This window comes from Dermacentor andersoni, chromosome 4 (assembly GCF_023375885.2).
Source record: "Dermacentor andersoni chromosome 4, qqDerAnde1_hic_scaffold, whole genome shotgun sequence".
NCBI classification, from domain to species: Eukaryota; Metazoa; Arthropoda; class Arachnida; order Ixodida; family Ixodidae; genus Dermacentor; species Dermacentor andersoni.
The window spans coordinates 71,572,796-71,600,794 of NC_092817.1; the positions used below are offsets into that span (position 1 = coordinate 71,572,796).

A 27,999-nucleotide genomic window follows, 5' to 3' on the forward strand; every position below is an offset into this window, starting at 1 on the left:
TAACTTTCAACAACAGATTTATTTCCCGTTCTTGTCGCTATATATACACTCTCTAACCGTCATAGAGCACGTGTATAATTTCGGTAAAAATGAACAAAGATATATAAACTGGGAACCACAGGTAAGCAGTTCCTTGACTCACATATTCACAGACATGTGCACGTTCAGCGCGAACAAAGATAACTGAGCTCTTTTGATGATAATGAAATGGAAGGTTTACTGACGGATGCATCACCGAATGGTGATATGTGTCTAGCTTCTATTATCAAGCGCGTCATCTCACACCTGCTTCTACTCATGATGACTGTTTCTTTAAATCTAGGCTTGCATTTGCATCTCTGGCAATGGATGGCAAGAAAGCCGTCAGCGGCCAAGTTGCTTGCTTTGTTGTTGTGTTCTCGTAGTCTGTCATTTATGCATCTGCCTGTTTGACTAATGTAGGATCGTCCACACCCGAGAGGAATGCGGTATAACACACCCGCGATGCAATCAATGAACTTGTTTTATGTTCTTTCTTGCATGCAGTACGTGCGATTCTTTATGGCCTTGTGTTTTTACACCGGCTGACCAATTTATTAGGCGCCGAAAATACAATGTTGATGCCGCTCCTTCCAGCAATCTTCTTTAATTTATGGGAGAACCTGTGTATGTAGGGGATGACAGCAACCTTTCTTTTGTTCGTGTCAGTGCTTGAACCATGCACTTGCTCCAAACTGCTTTGCTCTGTCTTCTTAAGCAGTCCTTCTGCGACTGACACAAGCACGTGGCTCGGGTAACCAGCGCAGCTTAAACGCGAGGCTTGACACAGGCGTACAAAGTTTGTACGTGACTGTACGTGGCATGGTTTCAAGAAAACAACACAAAAGGTGACTTGGTCGTTAATGAAAATATCGTGATAACTTAATTGCTAAACAAACAAGTGACGAAACGAACTTTTGAACTTTTGCATCACGGGCTTCCGACAGTTTGTGTTCATGAATAAGTTCCCCATCGTCGTCACCAATACATATACAAGGAAAGAAAAAGCGGAAAGATTCGCCCGTCCTGAAGAATGGCCTAAGCTACCGAGGACACAGCTCCCTGCTAAGTTACCTCAAAACGCACTGACTTCGACGGCTTCGGCAACTGTTGAAGCGACACTGGCTGAGATTTCCACGTCATCAACATTCTGCGGTCACTCATGAATGCCATTCGTGTCATACCTAACATGAAATATTCGTCTGCGCAAAGCGCGCTACAGTTGCTGGACCCTTTGAGTCCGGTACTTGCAGCTCGTGGTTGAAATCATGGCTCTCCAGAAGCCGTAGTTTCGAGATGAAGTCCGGAACTCATCGATATTTCAGTAGAACGCCAGAGGACTTAGATCATGCATGACGGGCTTCCGACAGTTTGTGTTCATGAATAAGTTCCCCATCGTCGTCATCTGCGAGCCCCTATCAGATAACATGAGACTGTCCGGGTATGAGTGTTTCACGTCCGCCACCCACGGAGAATGCAGCAAGACTATCGTTTTCATACAACGAGATATGTACATCATCCAGTGCCACCTGATCAAGAAAACCATTATGTATGTCTGGCAGTGAAGAAAGGCAAGCTCACTTTCTCAGTAGTGGGAGCCTACATATTGCCCTCAAGTCGGATGAACTGCTAGCGGTTACGGCGAGTCACGACAGCGACTCCGCCGCCTTTAATGAGATTTTAATGAGCGAGATTTTATTGAACACCACTATCTCTGGAGAAGTTCTGAGATAAACTCGATTGGCAGAAGATTAGTGTCATTTGCCTCCGAACAAGAACTGTGCTTGGTAAATGATGGAAGCCTCACCTTTCTGCGGGCTGCCTGGACCTCACCTTTGCTTCCCGGTCCTTCACTACAAAGGTCAGGTGGTTTCCAGATATGGAAACGCAGGGAAGTGACCACCTACCCACTTATCTTAGGAATGAAGGGTTGATGGGCTCCAATTTAGCTGGCGTCACTAAATGTATCGACTGGCTAATGCTCCAATCAATTGTGGAAGACAGCTGTCCTGATGACTTGTCCTCTAGCCTAGAGGACATCATAAATGGTGCCCTAGAGGCTGCCACGCATTCGCTCCCGAGAACGTCTACACGCACCGAATGGGATATTGAGCTGGAGAAGCTTCATGCAATTCGTCGCCGTGCAGAGCGAAGACACAGGCGTACAAAGTCTGTACGTGACTTGAGGTTGGCCGGAAGAAGTAAAAAGAATATTTAGCGTCGCATGAACAAACTTGCATCGCAATGATGGATGTCATTCTGCGAGTCTTTGGATACACGAAAACCTTTGTCTCACACATGGAGAACTGTTCGTGGTCTTCGTGGAACCACTCAGCAGCTCCACCCTTTCAAGTCTTTGCCCTTCACGAACAATTCAGACATATTGACGTCGCTGACGATTTCTGTAGCAGGAATGCTGGCGAAACTACATCCGCTGGAATATCGACGCTCCAACACACCGATTTCACGCGAACATCGCGTGGACAGTCGTTTCACCATGGACAAACTCGAAGCTGCACTTGCCTTGTGCAAGTGTTCATCATCACCAGTACCCGACGGTATAACCTACCGTGCCCTATGTAATCTTGGCTAAGAGGCTCGGAAAGTGTTCCTGATCTTTTTCAACAGCTCCTGATAGATAGGTATGATTCTCCAGGAATGGAAAACCAGTCACCTGATTCCACTGCTCAAGCCTGGCAAGTCGCCTGTAGACATTGCATCTTACCGACCAATTGCGCATGTCAGTTGCATCGGAAAATTAATGGAGAAGGTGGTTCTAGCACGGGTAGAATACTACCTCGAACATTACCAGGTATATCCAGATGCAGTGGCAGTTTTAGGCGTGGCCGTTCTTCTATAGACAACGTACTTACTTACAACATACTTACCGAGGATGGCCCAACCTCCCAGCATTACAGCAACTGTGGGGTGCCTCAGAGCGGAGTACTGAGCCCCTTGCTCATCAATCTAGCACTCATTGGACTCGCCGATCTCCCATGCACCATAAGGCTCTCCATCTAGCCGACGACATCTGTACTTGGACGTCGGGTGTGACGCGACTGCAGCTTCGCGCATGGCTCCACAAGGCAGCCACTTTAACATCGTCCTACCTTCGCGAACAAGGACTTCATATATCATGTAAAAGGTGTACAGTGGTGGCGTTTACCAGGAAACCAATGTCTCCATACATGATATCCGTCGACGGAAAGCTGATTTCGCACAGCACAAGTCACAAATTCTTGGGGGTGGTCATTGACAGAAATCTCTCCTGTACCCCTCATGTGAATCATGTGAGAAAACGCCTGACAGGAATTTTCTGTATGTCCTTATCAGGAGAGAGCTGGAGAACGCCAATACAATCTATGCTGTAACTGTAGAGGGTGCTCTTTATCGAATTCCCGCGGTACAGCCTACTGGTTATCTCCAACACCTGGAGAACTAACCTGAACTAACTTACAATGCCAAGACTTTAGAAAAAGTCTAACTTGCAGTCATCAGCACTCGAGCAATAACTTTACCTTTCTTGTACGAGAAATACAGCCACTGCCCACACGTCTATACTGATGGATCAACTACATTAACCAGATCCGTTGGCGCTGTAGTTATACCAACAGTGTGAATAACCCAGCGGTTCAAGACTCCCCATATCGCTACGTCTACAGCTGCCGAGCTCGCGGTTCTCCACGACACGCTTCATGTGATAAATGCTGAAAGTCTTCAAAAATGGACAGTCTTCTGTGATTCAAGGCCGGTCTTGCAAAGTGTGGAGTCATTTCTCCGAAATGGAACTGGAACTCACGATCAGCTCACGTGCGAAATCGTGGAACTTGTCCATCACTTGAGAGAAAAAGCCTATGATATCTATTTTCAATGGATACCAGGTCATTGTGGTATTATTAGAAATGATGACGCAGATAAGGCAGCTCGGACATAAAAACGCTGCGTCCCCATTCCTCTCTCAAGGACCGACGCTGCAAGACTTCGCCTTCTAGCACGCACGCTCTCCTTAGCAGAGTGGAATACCACACATACAAGGCGCACAAGACTGCACAGACTAAGCCCTTCATTGCAACTCAGACCTCCGGCCGGACTGCACCGACGTGAAGTGCCTCTTCTGTGTCGGTTGTGCCTTGGAGTTGCCTTCACGAATGCCAACTCAGCAGCAATTGGAATGGCTGATTGTCCTGTATGTGATGTTTGCAGGTGCGAGGAGAACATTGACCACGTATTGTGCCCCTGTACTCAATTTCAAGCAGAAAGACAATCTTTGTCTCACACATTGAGGAAATTAAATCATCGTCGTCGGAGTGAATAGACAGTACTAGAGCACCGTCTCCACCTACCATCGGCTCAGAAGGCAGTGAAGGCACCCCTATGCTTTCTCAGAACGTCTAGTTTGCGCGAGTGGCTTTGGCTCAAATAGTGTTCGTGCACGTCTGTATACCTTCTCACTCCCTTCTCTCTCTTCCCCTTCTCAATTTCACCAGTGTAGGGTAGGCAACCAGACCCTTAACTGGTTATCATCCCTGCTTTCATGATATTCCTCTCGCGCTCTCTCATCTCGCCTGATTTCGGACCTTTGCAATAGAAGCGGATGGCTGTACTGGGAATCGAGCCTCTGTCTTCGGGCAGAGGCTCGATTGGTCTAACAATTAGGCCACAGTTGTTCTATCTTGATTATTTATTTGTTCCGTACTTAGCTACTAGTCTAAATATGTGTTTACGATCACAGATCACGCTCGTTTTATATGTGCTAAAGCATCAACCACCTCATTTTCATCGCAGTCAATAAAGTTATACACATCACGCACTTTTACAATCATTTCCAACGTATCCGTGCACAGATCAGTCTTTAACATCACAGTGTCCATACGCTAACAGGGTACGCCAAACTGCAATAAGTCCGAGTAAAAAATATATTAACGTCTTTCTGGTGAAATTCACATACAAGCGGCAAAAAAATTAATGCCACGTAGATTGAGCTGTAGGTCCGTCTTTAAAGTTCTTTGTGATATATCCCAAAAGGAAGCAACGCTATTACATACAATGAAAATGTGTTCAATAGTTTCAGCTTTCTTGTACAGAAAGCACCTAATTTCACAGGGCACATAAGTCCCTCTTTCCTCTAACCACGTTTTAACAGGCAAAGTTCCGGTGTGAAGCTTGTTGAAAAAATGTCTCAACGCTCGACGGCATCCACATCTTTTGAACATGTCTTGTCCACACCCATCTTCAAACATTAACGGATAAAATGATACGAGGAACGCGCACTCAATAAGATCATGCATAAGACTCTTTTTGCATGGGAAACTTACTCAAGTGAAAATCTCTCCCAGAGGAACCGATGCGACGACACAACTTCGCGCAAGAACCTTGACACTGTATAGCATGTGTCAATGGCTGGAGAGACAAATATATGAAATAAAACCAATCAGTAATGACATCTGCTAGCATGGTTTCAAGAAAACAACACAAAAGGTGACTTGGTCGTTAATGAAAGTATCGTGATAACTTAATTGCTAAACAAACAAGTGACGAAACGACAGGCCACCTTTCTATACTTGACAAAACACATTTTTCCTTGATGTTCGCTCCCACGTGAACCACCAGAAAAGTGTGGCAGAGATTCGGTTCAACTTTTGAATGCTCCAACGTGTGCAATACACGATTGCGAGCATATTCCATTTGTGCCAAAGCCGACTAGCTATTTGAGACGCTTGGCGTATGTGTCACTCACATGCCAGTTGCTCGCGGTTTTTCCTCGTGACAGCTCGCACGTTGAGAATTTGTGTTAGACAGCACTCCAGACTTCGGGATCGGTACACTTTCCCTAGCACTTCAATTCCCTCGTAACAGCTAATGCTACGCAGAAACTGCGCGACTTAGACCGCCTTCATGGCTGACCTAGGGCGATCGCGTTTTAACACTTCTTCGCCGGCATACAAATGTCATGGTCGTTTTAACATACACCTCACGACATAGACGTAGGTACGTGCGATTGTATAACAATTAGAGGCATATCATGGTCACATTCCCTGTATCGCTCGCTTACTCTCATTAAATAACTATGCGGAACCCAAAATCGGCATGTTGTATAAACTCGCATCTAACGGACACAGTGGAAATAATGCCATTTCCGTCATGCGATCGCCGTTACGGTCGCTGTCTTGATGCTGTCATCACACCCGCATACGCTCGCGTCACACACACAACTAATCGACTTACACAAACGCGTTGGTTCACATGGTAACGCTTTGCGGAAACCCAAACAATGCTGCATAGCCAGCGATCTACAAAATGCTTCGCATAACATAGATTTCCGCGGCGCGTGGGATGTGTGCAATTTTTTGTGACAAATGTGTCTTAGCATAAATGCCTTCCAGCTTCTTAACTGTCCTAGGCGCAACATTCGCATAATGTGACACGAAATTGACTATGTTCCAGCTTCTCGGCGCATGAGCAAGTTTCTAGTGTCACAATGTCACCCACGCACTTATCATTTTTTTTTTGAAGAAACGCGCTTTTCACACGAAGATGAACCATCGATTGTTTGAGATGAGTTTGTTCTTTTCTGTGACATATGCTAGCTTCGGCCAAACGTTTATTCATTCACACAAGACGTCGCATGCAAGTAAGTCACGACCCCAGAAAGCAAGTTTACCCTCCAAACTTGTGCACAAACAGAGCCTGCTGAACATCAGAGCAGGAAGAAACGAAGGCGCGATTTGGTCCCTGTACAAAGCCACTGCCATACTGTTCACAACGCAGTATGTTCCTCTTCTTGGGATCCTTCAGAATCTGCACATACATTCGGCTTGTGTAGGTATCCGTAGTTACTCATTTCCCTAAAGTATTCAGTGTTGCTCTTCAAGTCCCGCTCCATAGCGTCGTAGTCGTAGGTTCCGAGCGTGCCGCCGCCTTCCTCAGGAATGACGTCGTCCGGTACCAGACAGCGCAACTTATTCCAGTCAGTGCCGAAAAGTACAGTCTGGAAGCAGGGATACGATAGGCGTGAATTGGCGTGGCCCTTCTGATGTCGGAGAATGATAAGAAACCCTCGCATATAAGTAATCCCGTATTTTCTCGCGTCGTGCGCAACCGTTGTGTACATTCCAGAGATTATTGCCTGTGGCTGCGGCGCTCTGGCAAACTTTTCATTGGCATGACAGTCAACCTTGCTGAGCATACCCTAACACCGCATACATATACAATGCGGAACGCCCACCACTTCCCACAATGCCCACTTAATGCTTCACTCACCTCCTGCACACTCACGGTTGACAGACTCAGGCCACCGTCTATCGGGGCAAAATTTAGGCGTACCTGGTGGAATTTATCGCAGAATCGACAGCGAGATGCCGGACCAAGGGCTTGTACTTTATTTTTAATTCACATTTAAAGTAAATTGTCTCTCTCTCTTTCTCTCTCTCTCTCTCTCTCCAGGTCAAGATGCTTTGGCTCGTCGCCAGGCCTCCCCAGCAGCGGTTGTCAATGCTCAGTTCCGGCATCGAAATAGTGCTGCCGTTTGCTCCACTGACTAGTGTCGTTTCCTCGGAGCTTCCGCTGGCTGGTTTGTTCTGACTTAAGACATGATCCTTATACCAGCTGTTACACACCGTGGTTAAGTCACGGATAAAAATTTTGATGCTAGTAGAGTATTTTACGAACGAGATAACATACCTCGCCGGTTTTGTAGGTTAATAGTTTCACGGCTCTATTCAGCCTATCACCTTCAAAATACGACACACCGAAGTTCACTGCGCGTTCAGGCATTTTTGATCACTTAGTGTCGTGCAGTTAAAAGAATTCTGCTGTCTCACCGTTTACCGCTTTATAATATTTACACGTATTCGAACATAATTGTAATCACGCGAGAAGGTAAATAAAGAATACCTCACCCTGCTGACCAACTTGGCTTTCATGAAATGCTTGGCGATTGCGAACAGGATATCAAATAAAGTGGGATTGTTTGTTACATATATTCCTTTTATCCGCAATGGAAAGCAATCCTGAAACAGAATCAATCCATTAATAATTTCTACAAGGCTTCAACTTAGGCAATAGACAGTACTGATAATGTAAGCTAAGATTCCTAGAAATGTATCCAAACATTAAACACCATTTCTACTTATCCTAAACATTTGCGATCCTTGCGTAAAATTTTAAGTGCTATCGTCAAACCGTGCACCCGAAGCACAGTACACGAAAGTTCTTGCAGTATGCTCTGACAGAAATGCGTTCGCCGTGGCTGGAAAACGAATCCGCGACCTCGTTCACAGCAGGACAACGCCACAGCCAGTGGTCGAGTGCCGCAGGTCAAAATGATTGTATAGGGTTGCCGCTTGAGTCGTGCTTGCCCACCTGACGTGCCACTGTAGCGTAACACTGCAGTAGATTACCTTTGGTGTGCATTGTGTTACGTTCAAGTAAAGAGCTCCGCGGTCGAATACGCCGCTTACAAAAGAACTGCTCACCTGCAGAAGCCTGAAGAGCCTTTTGATGACTGGTGGCGTGAACTGGGTCAAATGGTAGATGCTAAGGTCCTTAAAGTCCATCACAAACACGACGCCGTTGGCTTGAACTTTTTCATCATGAAGAACGTGTTCGACGTGAACTATACCGGCTCGGAAAAAGTCATTCAGTGAACAGATGCTGGTGCTCCAAGCTCCTAAAAGGAGAAAGAAGAGATCGTGCAAATGTAGATTATGTCATCGCCTTCTTTGAATCTGGGTGCGCTAAGCATTTCCTCAGATTTCTTTCTTGAAACCAATAGATTTTGAATTTCATAATTGTCCCAAGGAAGATCGTCGGCAGTAGTTCCTTACCACAAGACAAATGCATGGCTTATTGTCAAAGCTTCCACATTTGCAAGCAAATCTTTTCATTCGCGTGTCCTTCACAACTATAGGAAATGCTGCATCTGTGTCCTAAGGACGACGCTTGATAATTTAATGGTCAGCAGAATGTAAGCAGAATGTCCTCACCATGCTTCATAACACCCTTTCTGACTCGCTCACATGATAACTGTCTCTTCTCTAATCGACGCTCCACGTGTAATCAGTGCTCGCTATTTAAAAATCAAGCCTAGTGAAACGTTGACGTTAGGCATGTTGTCAGGTCTGTCAATATTCCTAAAAAACAGCGCTCCAGAGAGCCCGCAAGCGTTAACTGGTTAGTGTCTTCAGGGATTTTCCAGACCGAAAAGAAGGCACATACACGTTAGGGAGCCCATGTCTAAGACTTTAACGCGGTACTTTTTCAGTCATGCGTATTTCTACACCTGTGATGACAGCCTCGTCTTTCACCGAATTGTGACGCAGTGCAGGGTTCACAGTTTCAATATCTCAGTGGGCTGAAATTTCTTACTTTAATGCCCTGCTCGCGTTTTCTCTCCTTGTACTTGGTTTTATTATTCCTCGCGTAGGCAGCGGTGGCGATGTGATTACTTCTCTTAGAAAGTAAATGTTAAAGGTACACTTAAGAAGCATAATATATTTGGCTGCGTCAGCGAACTACACATCTGCGTTGCCACACGGACTCTCTGACAGTGTAAGGAAACCTATGGTATATTTTACTGGTGCCTACCATGCTTCAACTTCACTTGTAGATACGCAGGGTCTTCTCTAGATAGGAGCCAGGTAAAGCCAGCCCGAGCCGAACGTGCTAGCTGCTCCTAAAACAGCCGTAGTAGCCACGTGATCCAGTTTCTGTCTGATCTCTGTAGCGCTCTCAGGTTGGATGTGGGAACGTCTCCTAGCGTTCTGAGCCGGAGCACGGTGCTCTGAATGAACCAGGAGATTGTGTTCCACGCACTCGATTTCGACAAGCCGAATTTAAATCGCATGATGAGAGCGCTCTAAAGGGCTCGAAAGCAGCCAGTCGAACGTACCAATAGTAAGCCAGAAGAGAAAAAGAGAGAGAGAGAGAGAGAGATGAAATGAACGAAAAATGCGGGGATGTTAACCGCAACGGAAAGGCTGGTTACAACAAAACGCAAAATGTGATAGGCAGGCGGCAACGCGGCCCCGAAGTTCCCTAACCAAAACGCCTGCACGCCATAGAGTGTGTCGATGTTTGCTGCCACCTATAGGTAGTTGGTCTTGGTTAAAGTTGTACTTTTAAATTGTTGCGCCATAAACGAAACAAACATTCAACCTAGCAAGCTACAATTATATTCCGAAGATTTTTCACCTCCCTGAACAACGATATGAGAATTTTTGATCTGCTGGAATCCTTTAACACACACCCATATAGCTGCACACAAGTGTTATTGCATTCCACCTCTGTCGGAATGCGGCTGCAGTGGCCGTGATCGAACCACATACATCATGCTGAGCAGCGCAACGTCATAGCCACTGAGCTACCTAAGCTGGTCAAGATAGCAAGTGAGCAAAAGGTATCCTCCATCACATCGGCCCAATTATGAGCAAATACTTTTAAATCCGTTGCATCACGCGGAGGTTGAAAAAAAAATTTACTGAGAGCTTAAGAAGAAGAAGAAAAAGAAAAGAAAAAGGTGGACCGTCACTTATTTCAGTTTTTCGTCAAGACATTTCACCCAGATTAATGATAATAGTCATTAAGAAATGCTTTGTCGCTTAAAGCTGGTTTGATGTTACTATTTAGGGCCTTTTTAGGCTGCTCGCTTGTCAATGCAGAAAACCGTTGCGTGTAGACTGCACCATTCTGTGTAACACATGGTCCTCAATAGTGCAGAATAAGCACTATTTTCCTTCCCTTTTAGGAGGGAGAGGAACAAGGCTTTAAATATATTTAGTCTTTTCAAGCAGTGTTTTCAAACATAATAAATTTTGCTTTATCACGAACGCAAGCTATTTTTTTATGAAACGGAAGCTTCGTGAATCTGTCGGGCGGCGATAAACAAAAGGAGGCGAATGACAGTTTATTGTGTTACAGTTGTGAAAACTGCGTTACTTCTTCAGCAATAGCAATCTAAAATTATCGAGGTGTCAACGTGTATGAATACAGCATAACACGCAGACTTCACCAAAATGACGCCGAAAAGCCCTCCAATGTTGTGCATTGCGTAATAGACTTCCTTCAAGCCGCAGTTCACCCCATGATTTGTGAAAGTGTGTGCTATACGACAATCATTTGTTTACAGACGGGATGCAGCTATGAGTACTGACCGCTAGTAAAAAGGAAATAGAAAATAAAAAGTTTTTCAAATTTGTTCTTTTTGTGTTGGTTTTTTTTTTCGTTTAATAATTCTAGCTTCAGCGGCACATACACTCTAAAACACCTCACGAGTACGGTCACACTAAAGTAGTATTGAAGCGTTATGGATCATTTGTTAATATTTTGCAAATGGGCTCGTGATCAGATTGAGTGAAAAAGTTGTAGTCGTTGTGCCTACGACGAAATATTATTTAGAGTGGTTAAAAGAAGCACGCGTCTGGCTTTGCATACTCACGCTTAAGTGCCGACGCGCTGCTCCTGCAATCACGTTTATGTAGGTAATACTAATGGCGGCAGCGCGAATCGCGAACGCTTTCTTTGTGGTTTCAGCCAGGCAGTCCGGCTGCGCACTTTTTTTTATTATTATTTTTTGGAACTCGCCATGGAAAGTTATAAACAGCCTTCGCGCTGGTTCGTGAAGCCCTTTTCGGTATCATATTTACGTCCGAGGTACGCAATCAAGCAACTCCTTGCTTGCGACAGCTAATCATACGTAGGTATACATAGGAGGAAAAAATTGTCATGCATCTTACTGTGGCCCGAAGCTACACAGAAAGTCCAACGGGTTTCTCAGATCGAAAGCTTCGAAGTTGAAGGAATATTTGTCCTGGTCTGGGAGGTTTCTTATTTAAGAATTTTTCTTAAATGGTGAAGTTTTCTTTCGGAGAAAGAGTTCGGAGTTTTCTTTGTAGCTTCGTGCTATAGATGAGTGGATGAAAATTTTCCCTGTCATGAAATTTCCTCCATGCACCTTGCGGGCTTCCACCGGACTGATTTGCCATACATGAAGCTATTCTTTCTTTCCTTCATCATGAAAGTGAAAGTGAAAGTCTTTCTTTTCAACAAAAAGAGGGCGCCAAGACAAAAGGCAAGAGCCTGACAAGGTCCTGGTCACCCGTAGAACAGCTGGCATCATTGTGCACGAGCAGTTCACAACACATTGACAATGAATTTCTCAACCTTTCTAAAAAGCATAACGCGGTAAGTTAACATGCATGAAGTTCGTACTAGAAAAAAATAATGAAATCGCATACACAACTTGTCGTGTGAGCGGTATAAAGATACATAATATTTTTACAAACATAAACATGTCAGTCCCAAAACGCAGAAACAATTTCACAAAGCTTGCAACATGTGCGTTATAGAAAGAACATCTCAAGGGTAGTAAAATAAATACAAATGAGTACAAAGTTTGCCTACTAAATAAATAAATCATTCCGCATTCCGTTAGTTCCAATAGGCATTTTTTAATTGTAGATTTAAAACTTTTTGTGGAAGGTAATATTCAGTTTGAAAGGAAAATTGATTTATTACCGTCGGAATTCGGTAGCTTAGTGTTTGCTTGCCGTAATTGGTGCGTGTGATAGGAACAAGCTTACGTTTCGACCGGAAAGCATATCGGCTGCTGGAATTAGCTGGACAAGAAAATAACAATTTATGAAGAGGGGTGTACTTAAGTAGTCAGAAATTATATACTTCTTGTACTTTAAGGATGCCATATTTCTGAAATAGCGGTGACGTAGGTGAATCTGAAGGTCTGCCATGAAACCCCTCAATAGCATGCAAAGCGCGTTTCTGAATTAAAATTAGTTCAAGGTAATTGCTGGATGTCGTAGCTCCCCAGCCATGAATACAGTATGATAACCTCGAGTATAGGAGTGCGTAATACATGGATATCTTTGAAATCTTATACAAACAACCGACTGTTTTACTTAAAGCACACAATAATTTTGTGGTGTGAAAATTCTAAGAAAGATTCTCATTGAACCAAACACCAAGAAATTTCTGGTTTGAACCTCGCTTTAATTCAGTATGCTTGTAGACAGCTTTCGGAGTCATACTTTCTACTGTATTAGTAGGTTGAAAAATAATGTAGTTTGTCTTTCATAAATTAGGGCTTCGCTTATTGGTCAACAACCAGTTATGTAGCGTTCTTAAATATGCATTTGCGGTAGCCTCCATTTGGGACAAGGAGTGGGATGAGAAAAATATGTTCGTATCGTCAGCGTACATGACCAGATTAGGGGATTCGGATATGTTATCCATATCATTTATGTATACTAAAAACAATAAGGGTCCTAATATTGATCCTTGAGGAACACCATGCTGAATTGCCAATTTCTGTGAGGGTACGCCATTAACCTGAACATACTGCAATCTGTTACTTAAATAGCTCTTTAGCAAGTCACATGCAATACTACGTATGCCATAGCTGTTAAGCTTGTGTTGCAGGGTGTTGTGATGAACGCCATCAAATGGGCCTTTCGAAAATCTAAGAAAAGGCCAAGAGTACTGTTTCATTTCGATATTCTTAATACTTTTTTTTTCTTTTACTGTTAACAGCGCCTGCTCTATTGATTTGTTTTTCATAAATACATACTGCGAGGGAGTAATAACATTGAACTTATGGAAAACTTTTTCGAGACGAGTATTAATGACACCTTCAAAGACTTTTGATAAAACGGGTAGAACCGAAATGGGTCTATAATTAGATATGTCATTCTTGACCCCACTTTTGTAAACTGGACATGCACGTGCTATATTCAGCTGATCTGGGTACTCTCCACTTTCTAACATAAGATTTGCGATGTAACACAAGACGTCACATATTAAAGAAGATACATAAAGATAAAGAAGATACATGCATAGATAAAGGTGCTGCTAGTATACCATCATCTCCAGGTGAAACATGATTTTTTACCTTATGAATTAATGAAGCTACTTCATGAGTAGTAGTTGGCATAAGCGCAATAGAATTTGGTGAGGGCGTGATTAGATTAGAAAGTGCGTCTGGCACTGATGTGGTCACCGACGTACATATAGAATCTGCCACACTAATGAAAAAATAATTGAAAGTGGTTGTGAGATCAGAGCCTGTGAGTTCACTATTGACTGTCATATTAGTAAAGGGCGGATCTGGATTACGTTTATTAGCTGAAAAGGTAATTTCACGCCCAACTTTTCTACTGTCAGACTGTGTTTTTGTAAACCGGTCAACATAGTAAGTAAATTAGGCTACTTTAATATCCTGGTTAATTTTATTTCTGTATTTTTTAAATTCAACGAGGGTGTTGGCATAACGGCTCTTGATAAACTTGTGATACAAATGGTTTTTCGTTTTAGTTCTTTTGTATAGTTCTCGAGTGATGCAAAGCTTTTTAAACTTCTTGCAAGTTTTAGTTGCTTTTAGTGGAAAGTCATTGTTGTAGCACCAAAGAAATTCTTTAATAAATGCAGTATATGCTTTGTTTACGTCAGTTGTGTTGTCCACATTATTCCAATATGAACTTTCGCCTAATGCTTTGAATATACTCATCGTATCAGCATTAATTACACTGTATAACCGCGGGACCTTCACATCTATGTCGTGCATGACAGGCAGGAAGCAAAAGATCGGCAAATGATCGTTGATATCATAGGATAGGACACCAGAGAGAACGTTATTAGACACCAGATTTGTCATACATACGTGTAGTACACTAGTTCTTTCACCAGTTACCCTTGTGGGTAAAGATATACAATTCCAGCAAGTGAAAAATGCAACGGTATTATTGAATTACGTTGCAGATGAATCGTTCGACAATAAGTTAATATTTATGTCACCCATAATAATACATACGCATCCGGTAGAAGTCCGATACACCAGTAAATTTTCTATGAAGTCGAAGAAGTGCCGTTTGTTACCGGTAGGAGGTCTGTATATTGCAACGACCACTAAATTTTTAGTAGATACAGTAATGCATTCCACATTAGAATCGACTACGCAAGATTAATCTATTACAGAATGTTTGTACAATTTATTTACATACACAGCGAGACCACCACCCTTGCAGATAAGCCTTAATAATCCATTATAAGTTTAATTGTCAAAGTGGGGATGATCGTCATGGGATGTTAGCCATGTTTTTTTAATCCCCAAAAACTTAAATTTACGCTTTATGTAAGTAAAAAACAAGTTCAGGTGGTCACCCCTGTGTTTAATACTTCGAGCATTAAAATGAATAGCACTGAGCCCTTTCTCTAGAGAGCCAAGCTTCGTTCTGAAGCCTTCAAGATTATAGCCAGCACAAGTTGACTCGCAGTTCATGGCGGTGCGACAGTCCGTCTTAGAAAACAGACCTTCCGTAGTAATTTTTTCCAGATCACCATGATCGGTGATCCTCAGAGCATCAGTCAGTTCACTTTGACGTGCGAACACGTTACCCCCTATGGTCCAGACATATTTCCACGACACTAATTTCTTGCTTGCCATGGCAGCACCTAACAACTCCTTATTAAACTGAGATAAATGCTCGTTAACATAGACAGCCCCTCCATCCGAGGAACCAAGCATACTGTTATTAAGTCTCTGTTTCCTTGCCTTAGAAAGGAACGTGTTCCTTTTTTCTTGTCGAACAAAACGAACTATAATGTTCGTCTTGTCCGAGTTCCGAGTAGGAATGCGGTGACATGTATCGATGTCTAATTCACTGAATGGTTCGCCAACAACTTCACCGATTTGTTTTATGACATCAACAGACTCTGCATTCGCCTTGACACCCTTTACTTCCAAATTGTTGAGCCTCATGTACCGCTGCAGCTCTTCAACTTATCGTGTCAACCGCTTGCTCTCGCTCTTCAAACCTTCATTACACTTAACAAGTTCGCTGACTTCCTTTCTCCGTGCCTTGACCTCAGAGGCGATCTTCTTCTTCTCATTGCAAGCGTCGCTGCAGAATTTCGCGCTCTCTTTCACTGAACGAAGTTCTAATCTCATTTCACGCTTAAAATCATCGGAAGCTTTTGCGAAATCCTTAAACATATTGAAAAAAAAAAAGAACGACAAATTGAACAATAAGAAGTGGGAACCGTAAGAAGTGTGGCAGCAGTGCGCAGCGCAAAAAGAACAAGAAATTGCTCCCGGCGGGTGCTTACCTGCAAAAGCAGATACTTTTAGTAGATGATCACGCAGCCTGCGCACTGCCGCCAACTAAGAGGGCAGATGAGGGTGCGTCCGCTTTTAAAGACCCACACATGAGCGATCAGTATTCCTTTTCTTAGTATCTTTTCAATAAAATTCATTTTCATTGCGCATCACAATGATCTGTCTTATTGTGAAAAAGAAATAGAAATTTGCGTAAACATTTCCCCCGTTAAATGCACCTCACGCGTATGTGGGATATTGTAATACATACATACATACATACATACATACATACATACATAGTTATACATTGTGTTTGTGTCGCCTTGTCTGAAGCGTCTAGAGGCTTATGTATTGTGAAGACGAAGTGAGCTTAGCGCGCTTTCAAGGAGGGCACTGTAAGAGGAGACGATGAGGCAGGGAATAGAACAGCCGGCCCAGTGAACGGGCGTTGTCTGTTCTCTCCTGTACAAATATATATATATATATAAAGAAGAAGCCAACAAACAATGACACCAAGGACAACATAGGGGAAATTACTTGTACTTGCTAACTGAATCAAAGAAATGATAAATTAATGTCAATGAAAGTGGATGAAAGAACAACTTGCCGCAGGTGGGGAAAGATCCCATGTCTTCGCATTATGCGCGCGATGCTCTACCAATTGAGCTACCGCGGCGCCATTTTCCCATCTATTTTCTTGCGTATTTATGTTTTACTACTAGAACTAACCCTGGGAGTGTTGGCCTGCGCCACCACTCACAAACTTCGGCGGCGGATGTGGAGCATCCTTCCTGCCGCAGGAGTCACGATTACGGGATCTTTTTGGCTGAAGGCAACTAGTCAATAAATCCACACATGTCACCTGAAGGCATCAATGATGCCGGATTCGTGACCCTCGTAATGTACGACGGTCTTGCTTCTAGTCTTCGTCTGTGTCCCTTCGCGCTATAAACTGAAGATATGTCACAGTTCGAATTCGCCCAACTTTCCATCCCTTTGCAAGTTGGTGAACGTGCAGCGATCAAGAGCACACGCGAGAGCAGCGCGACGTGGTAGAGAGACCGGAACTAAATATGGCAACTTGCAGGGTATCGAACCGAAGCTGAACCAGAAACCAAAAAAGAACTCAGTGCTCTTCTACTCTGTGAAGAAGGATGACCAGCGAAGCTGTGTATGTGGCCCCCTTAATGGCAAACTGCACCTCCTCCGGGAGTCGGCCCGTCATTGCACTATCTTTGGGATCGGCTCGCGTATATAAGGGAAACGTTTAGCGCCTGCCTCACTTCCGCCGCGGGTCAGCCCGGCATTGTACTATCTTCGGGATTTTCCTCTACACGCAGGCGCGATATGGGGAAAGTAGCGCTTAGGAGATCCGTTGTAAAAACGTTATCGTAGCGCCAACCTGCATTGAAACGGAATTTTACCACTTCGAAAAAAAAAATATAGAATGACTTTAGGTTCAAATTTGTCATTTTTTCAGAAGTGTTCTTCGCTTCTTTTTTTGTGCGCTTGCTTTCTCTTTTCGCTCAACCATGCTACCACATTTATATATGTACACCAGCTTGCTGTCATTTTAGAAGTGGTAACACCGTTATGGTGGCATGAATGTCGCCCATCTGTAGACAGAGTTCCTTACACTCGTGAACGTTTGAAATTGGGGACATACACACAGTGACTGAAATGCAGACGCACTTCTTAGACTGGTGGTCGTAAAAAAAGATTACATTCGTGAAAAAAGCCGCATGACGGCGAAAATGCATGCTGCTGGCCGAGCGCTGCCGATGAGATAACGAACGCCCTGCCGCTTCCTCATCGCCAGTCGCTATGCAACCGACCTTGCTCACCGAACGCACGCTTGAGAGCAGCACAATACCACTGCGCAAAGGCTTCGTCAAGTGGCTTTTTTGTTTCATATTTCGCGGGCCCTCCCGCTTCCTCGTCGCCAGTCACTATGCAACCGACCTTGTTCACCGAACGCACGCTTGAGAGCAGCACAGCGCAAACGCGCCGTCACGTGGCTTTTTTTTTTTTTTTCATATTTCGCGGGCTTTCTTTGCAATCCGGAAAGAATGACTATATGAGACTTATCGTAAAGGAAACAACTGGATCGGTGGTTTCTGAAGCTGCTCCACAAATCTTCGTATCATACGTGGGGTCGACCGCCAATAATTATAATGTTGGGTAAATAAACAATGATTTAGTGAATTCTGGGGACAACAAAACTTGTCTCCGTTACTATAGGCTATTGCGAATAGTATGCGTTCGGTTCAATTCGCTTCCGACGCGCCTTTCATTTTTAATTTCTTGGCTCAAGTTATGTGGGACACCCTGTATACACTCTAAAAGATGTTACACCCTTTGAGGTGTATATCTGCCACGCAACAATAATCGTCATCTGCCTTCCTTGCGTTTCCTTTCTTAAAAACGCCGCGCCCACTACTTTCCAGTCGGAAATGGTATGTCATGTTGATAACGGCGCATGCCTTTTGTTACTGGGAAGTACCAGCCTCGCAGCGTTAAAGAAAGGAAATGCGGACAAGACCAGATGACGCTTATTGTTGTGTGGCAATATACGAATCAAAGGGTGTAAACTTTTCTTACACTCTTAGAAAAATTTACACCCTTTGGGGTTTATCTTGTCCCACAACAATAATCGCCATCTGTCTTGCCCGCCTTTCCTTTCTTTAACGCTGCGAGCCCGGTACTTCCCAGTCACGAACGGCATGCGTATTATCAGTGTGACGCAGCATTCTCGACAGGAAAGTAGCCAGTGCCGAGTTTTCAAGAAAGGAAACGCGAGCAAGGCAGATGACGATTATTGTTGTGGGACAAATATACACCCCAAAGGGTGCAACCGTTTTAAGAGTGTATAGTGTGTACACTCTAAGAACAGTTTACCCCCTTTGGCGTGCCCCTTCTGCCACACAACGATAATCGTCATCTGCCTTGATGCGTCTCCTTTCTTGAAAACGCCGCGCACGCTACTTTCCTGTCGGGAATGCTATCATGCTGATAACGCGCATGCCGTTCGTTACTGGTAAGTACCGGGCTCCCAGCGTTAAAGAAAGGAAACGCATCAAGGCAGATGACGATTATCGTTGTGTGGCAGAAGGGGCACTCCAAAGGGTGTAAACTCTTCTTAGAGTGTACTCCTTAGTCGGGGACACCTCTCGCTTTGCTTGCGAGGCACGATCGACCAGATAACGTAACAATGTCGCGCGCCCCTCGATCCATTGACGGCAGCGGCTATCTATCGGCGGTACGACGCAACTTTAAGAGAGCAAAGGTCTTATCTCCCGTTGGTATAACAATGGCGCTTTGCGCCAAATCCTAAATGATTGAGTGACGCGGCGAGAGTAGGTCCCCGGCGAAGAGAAAAGGGCGCCTATCACGTGCTCCCGACAATAGCGGCTAAATGCATCTTAGAGGTGGCGCAGCAGAAAGAGCGCCCCGTCTTTCACTGATTTCTCCCGAAGCGTCCGTTCCTATAGCAACGGTAGATAATACATTTTCTGTCTACCATTTGCATCGTCCCGCCGATAGATACCGCTGCCGTTACAAAACAGGCGAGCACGCGTCATTGCTACTTTATGGTCGATCGCGCCTCGCTAGTGTCCTCACCTAAAGATTATATATCTCACACCGTGCCAGAGGCCAGAGGTTCAATTTCGCTGACGCATAATTGCCAGTTGAACACTTGAACACCACCTGTCATACTAAAAGCCCGAAGATGTAGACAGCACGTGCTTACCCAGATTCAACAAAATAACGGCCCTTCCTTTGGGGTCTTTTTTTCGAGACACTGTAACGAGCTTGTGCTCACGACAAATGGTGTCGAAGAAAACAGAATCTGGATCCAGCCTGTCAAATAATTCGGGGCAGTCGCTTCGTACTTTGAAGTAGTTCTTGACGTTCTTGAACGAGCACTCGACGTTGTAATCTCGAGCTCGCAGAAACTTGCCGAGAAAAGCTTCGTTTGTGGGGCAATTGAGTTTGGTTTCACCTGAAATTCAAAGAAGCACGTTAAGAAAAGACAAACCGGAAACGCACTGCCTTTTTTTTTCGCAACTAGAAGCATACTGAACACTTTCAAGTTCGTTCTATTGTTTCCCTAATACTAACATTGTTCAAGAAGGGGTTGGCGTCTGTATTGATTGATTTATTGATGTGCAAAGGTTTGTGCTCCTTTTGATGCGCTTAATGGTGCTCTTTTCAAATGTTCTATTCTCTATTGATAGGTGTGCAAGTGTTTTAGGCAAACATAGCAGAAACATATATAGTTACAACTTCTCGGAAGCTCGAAAGTCAATAGAAAGACTGGTCCTATTCCATTGTCCCACTCAAGAAGAGAAAAGGATGCATAGAAAGGCAGGGAGGTTAACCAGAGGCAAATGTTATGACCGAGAGGTAGGCCTGTTAGATTCCGTTTATTTCGTTCTGCGTCTTACGTATGCTGCGTTTAGTCGCAACCAGACGCCGCAGCATCTGGTCGCGCAGGACATATCTTAGAGGACACCTGATTTTATATATGCGATCGGATGCATCTTGGTATTACACAACCGACAGATGATGTGCAGGAGCTAAAATGAACAATAGAAGCCGAGTTGGCTCCAGTGCGCACACTTTGCAGCCTCAAGGACGTGTCTGTATGAAAAAGCAAGCTCCAAACCACCTCCTTGGCATCAGGTATGGGAATTTAAGATGTGGACTCACCTGCAATGAGTTCGCGCAGTTGTAGCGTGGCTTCTTGCTTCATGTTCATAATTTCTTCCAAACTACTAGTGATGCCGTACTGAAGTGCGTAAGACGCATCAGTGGAAGCACTCTTCTCGTTCTCCTTCATCGTGCTGTAACGCAAGAAAACTGCATTTGTCATAGTTAATTTGGCAAGAGCCGTAATAAGCCACACGTAGTACTCTTGTAGGAAGCACTAACAGCGTCTTGCTGCCTGGCTACCCGCCTGTCGTGAAGCACGAAGAAGGAAGAGGAGTGGGTTACTGACAAGCAAAAATCCAACGCACGTTCACCACCTAAGGCTGGCGTAGAGCAAGTTTGAACTCGTTATGATAGAAATCATCCCCGGCCCGGCGAGCAGAGAGAGCATCTTTGTTCTGAACGTGTACAGCAGTCCCAGGGATCTGAGGCAACGCTTCAAATCCCTCGTCTCCAAAGCAGCACAGCTTGCCAGAGGTGCCCCACTGCTTGTGGCGGGTGACTTCAACGCTCCGTATCATACGTGCGGTTACGCGTATGACAGCCGCAAAGGGGAGAACCTATGGCGAGAGGCGATGAACTTGGACCTGATGTTGGTCATGGACCCTGTCGTCCATACCAGATGCGGTACGTCGTCTAGCAGGGACACGATTCCGGAGCTCACTTTCCTCAGAGGAGTGGTGGAGGTGAAATGGACGAACCTTAACATATACTTCGGCAGCGACCACTGCGTCTTGGCCACCGTCCTTGAGTGCGCCACCAATGAGGTTAGCATGGATCTCCTGGTGGCGAAGATGGACAGCAGGCTGGCCCAGCTGCACGAGGCCAATCAATTCCTTCTGGCCAGGTGGAAGGGTCAGTGGCTCAATCGAAGGCTCCGCAAGAAGATTGTCGAGGTCAACAGAAGCATCGAAGAGCACTGCAAGGTCCTTTCCAGACAGCAGTGGGACGAAGTATGTAACTCGATTGACGGCCAGATACGGAGCGTAGGGTCCTGTAACCTCCTCAAACACCTGCTGGATAAGACCAACACCAAGTCGAACCAGCGCAGCACGATGGGAAGAGTGCTGCATGGGGCCAGGCAAGAATCCTCCGGCGAGGAGGTGCTGGTAAGATTGATCGAGAAGTATTTGCCGGTAGCCTCCGGTCCGGGTCCCCCTGTCCTAGAATAAGGCGGCTTCGCGAATCCGGAGGTGTATGCGGAGTTTGGTGTCGAGGAGATTCGGCGGGCCCTGCACGATTTAAACGGCGGGTCGGCACCGGGTCCGGATAGAGTTATAAACAAGGCATTGAGGAACTAGGACGACAAGTCAGTGGAGTACCTGACGGACGTTATCAACCAGATGTGGAAAGACGGAAGAGCACCGGAGATGTATAACAAGGCTACCACCATCCTCATTCCCAAGCCACGCAAGTCCCCCAGTCTCGACAACCTCCAACCGACGCCACTAACTTCGTGCGTTGACAAGGTGGCGACAGCTCTGACCCTGCTGGATGACACAAAGACCACGATCTACAGCGATTCGAGGACGGCTGTCCGAGCGTTCGCTAAGGGCACCGTTACGGAGCAGGTCCTGCGGATTCTGCGGGACAAGTATTTCAAATCACACACGATTATCTGGTTCCCCGCACACATGGGGCAGATCGACGGCGCCCCGCCAAACCTCAACACGTCGGCCAATAGAGCTGCACGAGGAGTCGTCAACCGCGTAGCTACAGGGTGGCGTGGCGCTGAGGTTATGGACAATCGGGACACTCCCTCCTCACATAACGAACTTACCAAACATTTCTACATGGGACGGAGACGGTATCCTCCACCACATAGGAAACTAGGCAGACCACAGGCCTTAACACTCAGGTTACTCCAAGTCGTGGCATACATACCCTAACCCCGCACTGTTACGCATAATCTATCCAGTGACACAATCGACCAATATCTGTCAGCTATGCTCAGACGTAGCCAATTTAGAACATATGTGCAGGCGGTGCCACGCGTTACGCGACGGCGACGGCGTCGGCCTTTATGTACCGACGTGGGAGCGGCCCGCTACGTGCCGACGCGCGTTCCGAAGGACCAGAATAAAGTTTTACCATACCATACCACTAAGTGTCCTTATCAAGTGTACGATTTCGGCATACACTGTTGGGCTTCTGGAAAGCTTAATGGTTGTTGTTCCTGTTCTTCAGCGCCAGTGGCACATAGTCACCGTGGGGATTGGTCATGAATTGAACGGTTTCCACAATGTGTGTAGAAGTTTAGAAAGAAAAAAGAAAGTTTTAGTAGCGAAAGACGTATTACTGCTCGGTATACAAAGAGGAATGGTCATCATGCTATAGAGTGAACGAAAAAAAAATAATTATCTTAAATTTACTTTTTAGGAAGACAGCCGATGGGTTTCAAGAATAAAGCTTTTCGTAGCATTGGAAACGTTCCGGTGGCTGTACCCCAAGGCGAAAGCGTCAAAGAAAAGCAGGACGGGGACGTCCATGCTGAGGCCAAGCTTGCTTATAAGTTCCTTTGAGCAACGATCTTCTTACTGAAGGAAAACGTCGACAAGCAAGGCGATAATGGTGATTTATTTCCAGTTCATCGCAGTGTATACAAAAAAGAGATGCCGTGAGACCCGCCATATGTGTAGAGAAATTTAAAGTTGGGATGCGGCGGCGTGACCTCGCTATGTAAACACATTTTCTTCGGGATTTGCCATCTTGTTATTTGATCTGTCTGTTGATGCCTTCTAATGTCCTTCCATTTCTCTTGTGCCCCTTTCTGTGGCAGTTGTCAGCTAGATCCTTACAGCCTTCTTCTCCCTGTTGTATTTGTATACGAATTTTCAAAGCAAACAATCATCATAATGATAACTTGAAAATCACCCAAGAGGTTTCCGATCCGCGAGCGTGGATGACCTCGAGCCCTCACGCTCCTAGGTGCGTGTGTGAAGTGGGCACAGTACACAGGGGGCACATGCGCGTATATCATCACAGGGTGGCAGTAGAGGACAGAATAAAACAGGTATTTATGGGAAGTGTGCTGAACAGATGACACTGTCAGATTTCCGCTATCTTAGCATGTGCTATAAAGAAATAATGACGTGTACAATTGCAACGCGAGTCACCGCAGAAGCGTGGGGTAACTGAAAACAAGAAATTTTTGCCGAAGTTGGACATATCCGTTTATGAACGGGTTCACTAGTTTCGGCTGCTCATTCTATGCCTTTAATAAATTAGAGTATATAGATGGCGCGTGTGCTCACGTGCATCTGTGCGTGCGGACGTGTTTGTGTGCGTGTGCGTGTGTTTGCGTGTGTATGCGTGTGCGTCCCGGACCACTCCCCATTGCTCACTCAACAGGAAGCTGGCCCAGCAGACGCACCAAACACCGCGTAAGAAGGCTTGCCAAGTTTCGCTTTAAAAAAAGAATTACGTGCTTGAAGGCGTATGTTTTTTGCGCTGAGGATGTTTAGGTACCGTTTGTTGTTCCACTGTATAAGGTTACCATTCTGCAGTGGCTCATATGCGATGCGGAGGATTAGCCAAGGTACGGCCACACAACTTGTGGCACATGCTGAATAACTAAAGCATAACAAATGATGTAAAGCCAAGAAGTTGCTGAACATAGTGCGCTATATATTCCATTAAGAGGTCGGAGCTCTTTAGAGATGCCTGCCAGCCGACATTACGTGCGCTTACTCGCCCTACTTTGGTAGTCAGCATAAAAGGTATATATAAGCCCATCGGCTCGTACTTCCATTCGGAGCACATATAAGCTTCGTATATACAGGGTGTTTTTCTTTAGCTGCACCACATTTTTAAAATTCGGGAAATATAAATCACGGTAACGCTATGTTTACCGTTCGGGGGTATGGATTGGCCGCCTCTATAGATACAGAGCAATTTCTGCACTTACGCGCAAATAGCGAAGTTGCGCTAATTAACTTTCTAATTATCAACAATAGGTGGCTACAGCAAGTGAATACTTTGGGGCCCGTACTCGACACTACCTACCCCAACGATCAAATTTTGAATAGCGGAGTTCATGTGGGAGCTGGGCGAACTATTATTTCCTCTTACCAGGCTCCTTGAAACCAAAACCGGTTGGAAAAAGAGCGTCTGTGTCGTCGGTGCCGCCGCGCCCCGCCTCTCGTGACGTCTCCAAGGTTACCGCCGGTCCGACCCCGCGAGCAGCTTGCGTTATCTCCTTGCTGTCTGCGGCCAGCTGGCCGCCAGATTTACATCGTTATGCCGTTGGGCGCTACGTTAGTGCTGTAGCGCCAATGTAGCGATACTCGGATAAGCGATACTCAGACAGCCATACTCGGATAGTTTGTGACAAAGCCCGAAACGAACACGCGAGAGGTTGCCGAGTCTTGTGGAGCAAACATCACAACCGTGTGGAGAGTCCTCCTGAAGCATCGATTGTACCCATTTAATGTGAGCCTGCACCAAGAAATAAGATACACGGATTTCTTCAGACGCCTGGACTTTTGTAATTGGGCGCCGATTCAACTTGATGGAGATCCAGATTTCCCCAAGAAAATAATTTGGACAGATTAAGCCCGGTTTTGTCGAAATTCGATTGTGAACATTCACAATGCGCATTGTTGAGAAACTTAAATCACTGGCTCCGTAAGCACAACCACCAGTACGGTGGTCGGTTAACGTGTAGTGCGTTAGTTACGATGAGAAAGTTATCGGGCCGTATTTTTTTGATGGCACACTCACTGGGACGTTATACACCGAGCAGATACTGAAAGAAGTCGCAGGAGAATTCATCGCTGAACTGCCTCTAATCCTCTTGAAAGACACTTGGCACCAACACGACGGCGCTTCTCCGCATTTCTCTTCTATACGGTTGTTTAGTGCCTTCACAGCACTATCCCTCTTCAATGGATAGGATGAAATGGACCCGCTCCGTGGCCGGAAAGCTCTCCAGGCAGTTCCCCTCTAGATTTGTTCCTCTGGAGATATGTGAAGAATGTTGTTTACGCCACTGAACCCGCCACTGTGGAAGACCTCAAAGCAAGGATCACTGCTGCACGTGCTGCAATTCAACCTGCAATGCTCAAGCGAGTCGGATTCCATGAAAGACAGGTTGATGATGTGTGTTGCCACGAATGGCCATCATTTTGGACCGTTCCTTTAAAGGCGTGTAATGGGAACAACACTTTGTGTGTGTGTGTGTGTGTGTGTGTGTGTGTGTGTGTGTGTGTGTGTGCGTGTGCGTGTGCGTGTGCGTGTGCGTGTGTGAAAGAAATACGTATACGTGTGCTAGCAAGCAGCCTGCTGAGCAGTGGCTTCCAGGAATAAAGCTGTGTTGAGTGCACTCCACTCCCGTTACATTTAGCAGGCTGTCTTTGCTGTGCTTGTAGTATTCCTTTCATTTCTTTCCCCTTCACTAGGTGAGTTATCTTTATATTTGTTTTAGTTTACGCGTTTTTATTTACACAACTCGCACGCGCGCGTTTGAGACAGCTTTCCCGGAGAAAGTGGATTTGACTAAACGTCGTTCTCATGCAAAAGCCTTAAACGGCATTTCGTCCGTGGAAGTGGACACGTGGCGCTCACCGGAATGACGAAGTAGATTTGACAGCCCGCCGGCATTGAAGCGCTAGGCCAACGCAGCAAGCAGCAAGGAGATAACGCAAGCTGTTCGCGGGGCCGGACCGGCGGTTGCCTCGGAGACGTCGCGAAAGTCAGGGGGCCGGTGACATCGACGACACCGACGCTCTTTTTCCAGCCAGTTTTGCTTTCGAGGAGCCTGACAAGGGGAACTAATTGTTCGCGTAGCTCCCGCATCAAATCCGCTACTGATAATTTGATCGTTGGGAGAGATAGTGTCGTGGGCGGGCGTCAGAGTACTCATTTGCTATAGCCACCTTTTGTTAGTAATTAGAAAGTTAATTAGCAGAACTTCTCTAATTGCGCACGTAAGTGCGGTAATTGCTCTGTATCTAGAGGCCACCAATCCGTACACTCGAATGGTAAACATAACGCTACCATGATTTATATTTTTTTAATTTTAAAGGTTCGATGCAGCTTAAAAAGAAACACCCTGTATCTCGACAAGTATATCTGGGGAGATACAAAAGATCCACGCCCAAACGCGGCGAGATTGGCAAGAAAAGCTTCGCTTTCATAATTCGGAGTGTGTAGGAAGCGTTGCACAACGCTGATGAACAGAGCTAACGTGACATTGCGCGTGCCACGGTCGCTAATATATATATAATGACGCTCGATGCACGCACTATTCAGCGGATCTATCTTCTAACAATCCATAGTCATTTTATGATAAAAGAAAACCGTGTCTACCGTATTCGTTTAAAAAGCAATAAACAAATCATTTGAGAATTTCTATCAAGGTTACAGGAAAATAAACATACCTTCAATACTCTTTGTCTCCTGGTCGCTTCACGTTGTCCTGATGGCACAGTTGAAGTTTCTCGCCTCGTGGGACAAAGTATCGCCAACGGCAGCCACTAATATTTCCGTGAGCCAACGCGATGCCTCGTAAGAATCGCGTATTCGCTTCTTGGCGCTTCGGGCGTCGAGCCGTTTCGACCAACTGCGAAGCCGGCGATCCCACATAGATGTTAATGCGCAATATACTCTAGCGTTGTGGCCTTGGAAGTCGGGCCCTCCGTCCCCGCTCCCTCTCAACCTCCTCAAACCTGCTTACTTTTTTATATTCGGCATGCTGTCCGCAGTTATAGTAAACGGTATCGGGTTCATTTACACCACGAGAGAAGGTCGTGGTCCTAGACGGGTTGCTCCGACCTTGAGTAATCCATTCCTAACGCGGAAGCAAAACCTGACCAGGGGCGAAGCATAAAGACTTCAACTCAACATTACTCGAGGCACCATTCTCTGCTTTTCTTTGCAACACCATATTCTTTAAAGTCAGCGCGTGCAACTGAACGAAGAGCAGCAAGCACAGTGCAGCAACAAATGTTTCGTGCGTACCTGATCGGCGCGAACCGTGGTGGATGCTGCAGAACTGCTGCCGTTACGTCGGCTGTCAACGCGGAGTTGTATAGGCCCGGCAAGGCGGCTTCTCTCAACTCGTTGTTGTTATTATTTTGCGGCCAACTTTCTCACCCGCCTGCATTGGTGCGCTAGACCCTCTCTAGCTCTCTCTCTCTCTCTCTCTCTCTCTCTCTCTCTCT

General features: G+C 45.4%; 1 protein-coding gene across 1 annotated transcript; it reads right to left on the reverse strand.

The window, feature by feature from the left end:
* On the reverse strand, nt 1-27,989 carry LOC129386227 (alpha-tocopherol transfer protein-like). The gene is made up of 6 exons (XM_055073903.2): nt 27,217-27,989; nt 20,837-20,970; nt 19,875-20,126; nt 8,493-8,686; nt 7,917-8,027; nt 1-7,006 (listed from the first exon to the last, which is right to left on the reverse strand). Exons 2-6 carry the CDS (start codon nt 20,964-20,966, stop codon nt 6,776-6,778), a joined length of 918 nt encoding a protein of 305 aa, XP_054929878.2. The 5' UTR covers nt 20,967-20,970; nt 27,217-27,989; the 3' UTR covers nt 1-6,775.
* Nucleotides 27,990-27,999: the final 10 nt, after the last annotated feature.